Here is a 10,179-nt window from a genome sequence, read left to right on the forward strand (position 1 = left end):
AATAATATCTTTTAGCAGATAATCAACGGATGGAAGTTTTCTCATTTCCTAGCTTCTTTTCATCAATCCACCAAATTCAAGCACATTCCATGACAACATTATGGTGGTGAACACCGCACATGATAATATACACACAAGTCAAATTGAAAAAAAAAAAAAAGATTCTAAGTCATGAGGTGTGATTTCAAAGGTTGAAATGTAATTTGCTAGTATTTGACACCGACCACTAAAACACCCAAATCTATCACGAATAAATTTCAATTAACAATATATCAGTTCCTTAAAAGTAACAATTTGTCTAAGAATCTTCGCAACAGGAACGTCAAATTAGCCTATCAATATGAAGTCGCTTATTTAGTTTACCAATGTTATAAAAGATATATAATTGAAAGTGAATATAGAAAAGAATTTCATATGTTTTTCTCATTCTTATTTCATCTTGTTGAATTATATACAAGTATTGAAAAAATTTTCAAACAACAAAGAATTTTTCAACCTAGAGATTCTGAGTGCGAATATTAGACTTTGATGAAATTTTCCAGAAGAAATTGGAAAATTGAAGTGAACCATTAAAAATCTTCAGAAAGGAGGTCAATATTCCTTTGTAAATTGGTGTTTTTGTTTTAAAGCTCTTCAAGTGAACACCAATTATAGAGAGACACAAAACCTAGAAGATTTTTCCAAACTATAGATCGAACTCCTGATTTTGTTCAAACAAAGAAGAAATGGAAGCTATAAGGATGGAATTAATGGGTTGAAACAAATGAAACAAGATGGATTACCTTAAACCCAAGAAACCAAAACACTGCCTTTGTACTCCAAAACCTAATGAGATGGGATATAGAACTCAGAAGTAGAAAACAAAACATACAAAATAAGTAAGAGGACAAAAAAAATAACATAATCAAACCCACCATTATCGTGAAGACGATTGTCAATCATTGAAGACGGAAGATTAGGGTTAGGGTACCAAAGGCTGCCAATTGTTGATGTAGGAGGAGGAAGATGATCACCAACCGATCAAACTAAACTGGACGATGAATTTACACGATATATTTGTTTCTTCGCAGATTAAGGGGCATCCAAAATGAAACGGCGGGGATCCACTTTGAAGGAACATGACGTTTTTAAGAAAGGCGACGGTACCTATGCATCAAACCGGACAAATTACACTCCTTCAAGGTCCGTGGCGTCGTTTAGAAGGTAGGATACGTGGCGTGAAAAGAACCCTATAAATCTAATTTCGGAGGCAACACAAAAATAGGGTTTTTGTATATAATAATGATATATATATATATATATATATATATATATATATATATATATATATATATATACTCTATTTTTTTTTCAAATTTTATGTTATGTTATTATTATTATTTAATATAAAAGGCCTATATATTCCCTCTCGCCCAGACTCATTCAAAAATTTAAAATGATTGTTATACTTTTGATACATTTATTTTCTATTTTTCTTTCATATTTTAAGTTATTATTATTATTTAATATAGAAAAAGACTCATATATATATATATATATATATATATATATATATATATATATATATATATATATATATATATATATATATATATAGCTAGGTTCAAGTATTCTAACTAATTATTGTACATCTATCGTATTCTATGAGAATAATAAAGAAAAAATATGTTGTTTGATAAAATAAATACGTTCAATCTTACATAACTATTGTCATTAACACATATTCTCGCTAATTAAATTGTCTATAAGGTTATTATACATTTATTATTATTATTCTCATTTCTGTTAGAATGTTGTCAGAATGTTTTATTGGGTCGTATTCAGTCAGAATGGAAATGAGTGCAAAATGATGTGTGAGAACAAAAAATTAATAATAATTAACGAGAATGCATGAAAATGACGATATTCTTGTAAGGTTGAACGTATTCGCATTGGTAAACAACTTATTATCTTAGTAATTCTAATAGCATACGATTGATGTACAATAATTAGTTTGAATAAAATAACCTATATATATATATATATATATATATATATATATATATATATATATATATCAATTGGCAAATTATAGGATGGTCTCTCTCCACCTTCGCGTCCCTTCCAAATTCCTCTTCAACAATATCTGTAAATCATTTCCCCTTCATTTCTTCATATTTTCCGTAAGAAGAAAAGGTAAACAAAAGCTTCAATCTAGAAATTATGGGCGACACAAAAAATTATGTCTTGAAAACGATACGATGAACCCAAAATTGACGATCACCACCCAAGTCTCTGCCATTCTAGTTCCCACTCATGTTTTTCAGATATCCCTGAAACCCTTAGGCCAACTTTCCCTCTTGCTCAGATCCTCATAAGTATGTCACAGCCTTCGTCTATTTAATTGCATCTTTTATTTATGAATTTTTATTTTGAATATCATTTTCATGTTCTATTGTGTTAATTTGTTCAAATTCCGATTGAAAAAAGGAAACCATGAAATTATCGACTACATAAACCGTGAAGACGATCCTGATATTTCATTGAGTTGCAGGTTTCATAATAGAGGAAGGAGAGATAGGTTGCAGGTTTACACACAGTCACTGACCTTATTCCAATCCTATCGATCTACCAACACCCCTCTTAACCTTCGTCGGACCACCACAACGCTTTTTAGTGACTGAGCTTTCAGTCGATGGTGGCGATGTAACTGCACCCCAGTCATCACAGAATCCTAGTGTCTATTTTTTGAGTAATGGGTTAGGCTATGTGGTATCATCACTATTGGGTTATATGTGAAAAGAAAGCTACTTAGACTTTTTACCATTTCACAACCAACCCACCAGGTTGTGGAAATGGTATTCATCGGTGGGTTAGTGGTGATGAGACAAAAGGAAAAAAGAGATACAGAGAGACGATGATGCTACCAATATTCTATTGGGTGTCTTCTTCTGTCTTCACAAAGACGTCACACCCAAACCACTGGGGCTATGGGCGGTGTTCACGCGTCCTTGGCCCCTCCACCTCAACTTTTCACATATGAAGAGGTATCCATTCCGGATAGTCTTAAGAACAAAAATTTTAGTAGGTTAATAACATAAAATTTTAAAGAGAAACCCAAAAAAATTTGTGTTAAGAACTGAATTTTAAAAATCATAATAGTGGATTCAGAACACAAACTTCAGAAATTATTTCTACAAACACACACACATACATAATTAGTGGTAGAGGGTAGGTGTTCATAAGTGTGTGTTTGTGTTCTTAAATATGTGTGTGTTCTTGATTGAGTGTGTGTTTGTCTGTATATATGTTTTAAAGAAAATCTAGATAATATGGATTATGTGTGCTCGTGTTCATGAGTATGTGTGATAAGTCTATGTGCTCTTAAGTTGAAGAAAAATTCAAATAACCTGGACCGTGTTTGTGTCTTATTGAGAGAGAGAGAGAGAGAGAGAGAGATGATGTTAGGGTATATTAGGGTGATGCCGGAGAACCGGATTACCAATGGATCGTGTGAGTTCGCTATCTGAACTGATATTTCTACCATATGTCCGAGTTACAAGAAATCCAGTATAGGATAATTCGAAGGGACACACACGAATTTGGGCACATAAATGTGAGCCAAATTGTTAGTGAATTCTAAGATTGTTTAGAAAAAGGAGAGAGAGTTAAGAAGGGTCTAATAATGACTCAGTAGAAGATTGTTTAGAATCACAGATTAATGGCTTAATTAATGGTTTCCAAAACTGACGAGATCGGCCAATCTTACCATAATCACCATTAGAATTCAGAATCATAGCTAGGGGATCTACCCCTTGGACCCCGCTATGAGTGTTGCCCCTAGGACCCTGCAAGGGGACACAACCCCCTTGACCCCTGCCATTCTGTCTTACAGACTTATAATTAGATCTTATATATGCATGCACTCCGCATTCACCACACATATAATATAAAGTACAAATAATAAACTCATTAATTCATATATTGTTCCAATTACACAAAATGTCTGATATCATTAAAATCACCAATAGATAACTCATTTTGTTTTTAGTTATTTGAAAATAAAATAATGATAATTTAGTAATTTAGTTTCGTAAGGGACCAAATCGACAAAAAAAAAAAAAAAAAAGCTAAAAATGACTGTTTTTATAAATTTCATAACGTGTGTCTCGAAAAAAAATACAAACTTTAAAGACCATTTTTACGATTTTGTCTTATATTTATATTGAATATCATAACACAAAATTTTGGAATTGGATTCCGACACTTCGATGATTACTATGAATACATCTCGTTTCTTAGATTTATTATTTAATTCCCTATTGCTATTTTAAACTTCAAAATTATATTCTAAAGGCAACATTGGAGTTGGCATGACATACTTTGGTGCACACTTTAATGCAATATCATTTGTTTTGTTACAATTGTATAACAAACTTGTATTTTTACTCATTAAAAATTGCTATTTTACAATGAAATTGACCATTTCAACACCCAAATTACATGAATCAATAACATTACCAAAATTTGTCTCAAAAAAGTCATCTTTCTCCTCCTTCATCAATCATCAATAATACCCCATCATCATCAATCATCATCATCATCTTATATACAACACCAAATGAAACCCAAATTCCTTTGCATCCCCTCCATCATAATTTCTTGATTTCAAAAGGGATTTCATACAAATATATCTATGGAAATTTGATGATTTCTTATTATTTCTTATGCCACAAGAAGAGTTCCTGTTTGCACATTAGATTTGGGTGATTTCTTTTTTGTTTCCATTGATTTCTTTAATGACACCCTCCATTTCTTCTCTTTTGCATCATCAATCTCAATTTGTTCTTGCCTACACTCTTGGCTGCAAAATGGATTGTCACCCCTGAAAAATAAACACACCAAATTAAATATTCACTTCATACAACAATATATGCACATGGTACAAGCCTTTAATGCATCAAGATGGATGCTTTCTATTTCTTGATCACAACTCAATAAAAAAAAAACCATTAAAATCTCAACCAAAATTCACTTAGTACAACAAAATATGACCATGGTACAAGTGTTTTATGCACCAAACATGTAGCATAACCTTTGATAGCCATCAAGAGTTCTGATTGTACGACAATACATGCACATAGTACAAGCCTTTATGCATGGAATTTAGGTTTGGAGTTTTTGCATGAATTGATGAACCCAGTTGAAAAGTTAGAATCTTTTTTCGTTGGGATTGACATGTGAAAGTGAAGTTGACAAGGTACAACAAGACATGCATGAGGTACAACTCATTGATGCGTAATACCTGTACATGAATATGTCACTGTTATGACCTAATGACTTTGAGCAAAGAGAACAGGCTTCAAGAAAATGGGAGTCATCACCCCCTGAGTAAGATAGCATCCTAGAACCCATTGACTACTGAATTGGCTACGTGAATGCCTTGATCGGATTCGATCTTGATAATATACGCCTGTATCTTGATGCGTATGTTAGATCTAGGAAGAGATGAAAGAGTGGGGGAAGGAATTCATGCTGTGGATAGGTGGTTATTTATAGAACCTCTTGGAAGGGGAGTAAAGATCCAGTGTGGAATGGAGCACTGGAGCAGGTGTACCTTTATTATTTGTAACCAATGAATTAATGACGCATATGTCGACGTATGGATTGTAGTGGTATTCTGCGTTGTAGGTGATTGTAACTTCGGGTTCCAAAACCCAAGGGCGGAATCCATTGGCCAGAATGTTTTTTAATCGTTTAACTCTTCCACAGTTTTTAATGATTGCGTATCCGATAATATTTTAATAAAAAAATAATAAAAGGTTATTATTTAATAATTATCTATAAAACTCGATTGTTTTTTTAACAACACGTTAAAATATCATTTATTTCAAAATATCGTCAGAGCTTTGAAAAAGAATGAGAGTTTCATGTTAGATTTTTATTTTCATGAAAAAACTATTTATATTTATAATGGAAGAGTTTTTATTTCTTTTGTATTTGTTCATTTATGGAACTTCTTAATTTTATTTCTATTATTTTATTGTTATTTATATAATTTATCATGACTGAAAATTATAAGATCCGTCAAATCATTGAAAAAAAAATCACGACAAAAGTTTGTAAATTGCGATATTTAAAAAAAAAGTTTTTGTTTAAAAAACTCCTCCACCGTCTTTTCAATTTTAAAAAGTTATGATTAAAAAAAATCTATATATCTATTGTATATGTCTTTAATTTCAAATTATATAAATATATATTAATTAAAAGCTTCTCGTCTTAGAGTATCAAATGTTATTTTTTCTTTTCTTAACACCGAGAGTTTAAGTCAATTTGTAAAATATGTTATATTAGAAATAGTTTAAAATACATTAGATTTATTGGTGCAAAGAACATCCTCCTCCTTCATAAATAAAGGTTTTTTTGACACTTATCATTTTATACTATTTTTAAAATAAATATTATTCACTTATTAATTTTTGATTTGTTTTAATTTTTAAAATTAATGTCATACTTATATATGTAAAAAATTAAATATCATATATAATATATTAAATTGCAATAAATATGTTTCTTCATTTTTTATTTTAAAATTATATATTAAAAATATTTTTTGTTTACATTTTAATTTAATGTTTAATTTTTTTTAAATCAGTATGTATAATATACGAGTTTTACATCAAGTAAATATACACTCAAAGTTTTGAATTCCATATTCAATTTTCTTTATCTTTATTTGTTTCTTACTTTTTTATATATTATAGCTAATCATCACTTTTTTTCATCTTTTTCTCCTACAAAACCAACTTTTTTTCTCTTTTAATTTTTCTGTCATTTCAATATATTTTGTTTCATAGAATACGCTACTATATATTAAATTTATTGTTTTCATAAAAAAAATATATGTTCCCAAAATAAAAATCAAAAGTATTTATGAAACAAATAGAATACCCTGAACGCCGTCGTGCCACTTATAGATATTTTATGCAAGAACAAGTGCAACGTGTAATGTGTTTGAGTAATTATTTTTGCATCGCTGGCGTAATCAGTCCTGCCCGGGATCTACGGGCAGACAGGTCCGGGCAGTGCAGACAATGACTTCCTAGACAGAACCTTATGCCGTGGAGCCCACCTTCGAGAAAGAACCTTCGATGTTCTCACGAGTGGCAACTGTGGACCCCCACGTGTTCGAACAACTTGGTTTAGTTTATCTTTTTGGTATTTTCAGTAAGCCCCCTGCTCTTTCATAAAAATGTACAAAAGCCCATGTATAGTTATCACCTTTATGATTCTCATGTTTCCAACATTCACTAAATTGGAGAGTAAAGTTGCACAAATAGAAAAGAGCAAATTACACGAATGGTCCCTATGGTTTAGGGTAATTTGCGTGTTTGGTCCCTAACTTATTTTTTTAACTCGGAAGGTCCTTATTGTTTGTTTTTGTTACGCGTTTGGTCCCTATCTTACTTAAAAAGACTATTTTGCCCTTGGTTTTTAAATTTATTTAAATAAACACACCTCTAACCCCACCCTGTTACCTTACCTTACCTACTCCACCATTTTTTTCCTATTTAAATAGTAGTTTTTTCGGTAACACAGTGACCAATCACGTAACAAAAACAAATAGTAGGGACCAAGTGCGTAACAAAAAATAAACATTAGGGACCTTCCGAGTTAAAAAATAAGTTAGAGACCAAATATGCAAATTACCCAAAACCATAGAGACCATGCGTGTACTTTACTCAATAGAAATAGGGTTAATGATTTTGTAAAGGTAATGAACTTTTGCTTTGTGTATACATTTAGTTATTGACAAATTTTTATTTGTATGCGATTAAACTTCATTATCATATTAGAAAACATAATTATGTCTGGGTATTGTAGGTTTAGTAGGTTTTCAACGACTCTAACATCTCTAACAATCTTCTTTGGCCAACATAAAATTGTAGCGACTATGTGCTTCATATCTAGGGTTTTAGAAATTTTTTAAACCGATTAAATTTTTTGTTGCACTATTTTGATTTTTTTTAAAGCTTATCGATGTTGAAATCCTATATTTCCTCCACCCAAATCAATTGGGAAATAATATTTGGTCTCCTCATGGTTTATGTCCCTTCTAAATAAACACAAAAGGGGCATGTAGTCCAAACCTAACATAACATAACGGGTATGGTGGAATCCTTCAAAACGACCATAGCGAATTGGTTTGCAAATTTTATTGGCTCATTGATGTAATGATGGTCTCAAGTTGAGTTCCATGGGATTCATAAATGGGTTAAAAGTTTTGTTAAAAGTTTTGGATAAACTTTTTTTTAAGGAATTTCTAATACTTGTCGATTTTACATATTGGTCATGATTATTTTATATAACTTTGCTTTTAACTTCATTAAAAAATAACTTTACAACTTCTTTAATACTTTTTAACAATTTTATTTTTGACGAATTTACTTTTGTAAAGTTAAAATTTTCACATAATTATTTCTTTATAACTCTTTTAATAACATATGTGAAGATGTAAGAAATTGGTTAACAAAGTTATATAAAAATCCCTACAAAATAGTCTTTGATTAAGTAATTTTTTAATTTACAATGTTAAAAGTAATCATATTAAGTATTTTTTAATTTACACATCAAAATCTGAAAGAATTTTATTTATCACAAAAATTGAAGAAGATGACATAATATCATCAAATATAGATATTTTCAAGATTTTTGGGTATCTTCTCAGTCAACTTTCCAAAAAGAAAAAAGCATGCATGACTCAACATACCACAAACTTAAGATATTTGCCCCTTTCGGTTAACCTTTACCATGTTTGTAACAACGACACATGTTTACAGATGAGTTGAAATATGTATAACTTTCGAGATTGTTTTTATATGGCTCAAAAATAAATAAGACGTTGACTATGAACAGGTTAAAAAAAGGTTTAGTAAATATATAAAATAACAATGAAGAGTTTTGCTTGATTTTATTGTATGTGGTGAGACTTGCGTTTTGTAAAATTCATCCACCAAAAGTTGGACAAAATAGTTGCAATAAAAAAAAATTGTGCTAAAAAAGTTCATTTTGAAAAGAAAAATGGTGAAAATTGACATATCAAGGAATTTAGGAAGACTCTAAAATTTTTTCCGACATGTTATTTTGTTTTGGAAATGCAAATTCAAATTGGAAAAAAAACAATCACAATGAATCTCGTTGTCTGATATAAAATAGATGAAATTAAAGTTGAATACATATTATTTAGAGAAAAATACAACACCTACGAAAACCAGTCATAAAAATTAAATGTGTACATAAACAATAATGACTTATTTTACAATAAAAAACATTAAGATCTAAATGTGTATAAACAGAAAAAACGTAACACGGAATAACAGATCATAATGATTGAATATTTAAAATAAAATAAAAAACAAGTTAAATGACTTATTTTAGAGAAAAAAATAATAATGACCATACAAAATGGAACTCTTTTAAATCATTTTCCCTATTATATATTACCAATGACTTGTAAAAATAAATATATTTCTAGAACAGTTCTCCACTTGATTATTTTTAATCATATATAATAATTAGTTGCAAATTTTAAAATGTTATAAATTGGTCAGACACACGTGAAGACACCTCTAAACATTAAATGGTAAATGAAAAATGTTATGAATACAGACAATTATAATGGGGATGTTATTGCTAATCAAAATCAAATAGGATGGGTAGATTAAAACTAAGTGAATTAACAAGGAGGCTTGTTGCAATTAAACAATTCTCAAAGGGCTCACGCTTGGTCATCTCCAATGTGTGAGATTTTAAAGTTATTAAAAATATCCAAATGGTCGCGTGAATATCGAGGCATTGATGTTTTGTTTTAGTATTTTTTCGATTACTAGATTATCCTATTAATTGTTTTTTATATTCCTCCGTGGCAAAATATATAGATTGGCAATTGTTGACACGACACGACAAAAATACATGGTACGAAACGAAATTGGGACGAAATTGAAATTCAAATTCGTGTTCGTGTTAAGTATAAAAAACACGATGTCGTGTTCATATTTAAAATTTGATACGAAATTAACACGATCTAACATTTATTTGTCGTATTTTTCATGTTATGTATGATTAAATATTAATTAAATAAACTATTTTGTTATTATGCTACCTTTGTCATGTCATGTCGTGTTTGTCGTTTTTTAATCG

The 10,179-nt window shown here is 30.2% G+C and overlaps 1 protein-coding gene across 1 annotated transcript; it reads right to left on the reverse strand.

Annotated features, from left to right (window-relative positions):
- Nucleotides 1–4,403: 4,403 nt before the first annotated feature.
- LOC111921414 (FCS-Like Zinc finger 3) lies at nucleotides 4,404–5,525 on the reverse strand. The gene is made up of 2 exons (XM_023916993.3): nucleotides 5,285–5,525; nucleotides 4,404–4,864 (listed from the first exon to the last, which is right to left on the reverse strand). Exons 1-2 carry the CDS (start codon nucleotides 5,392–5,394, stop codon nucleotides 4,705–4,707), a joined length of 270 nt encoding a protein of 89 aa, XP_023772761.1. The 5' UTR covers nucleotides 5,395–5,525; the 3' UTR covers nucleotides 4,404–4,704.
- Between the last annotated feature and the right edge of the window lie 4,654 nt (nucleotides 5,526–10,179).

This window comes from Lactuca sativa, chromosome 1 (genome assembly GCF_002870075.4).
Source record: "Lactuca sativa cultivar Salinas chromosome 1, Lsat_Salinas_v11, whole genome shotgun sequence".
Lineage (NCBI taxonomy): Eukaryota > Viridiplantae > Streptophyta > Magnoliopsida > Asterales > Asteraceae > Lactuca > Lactuca sativa.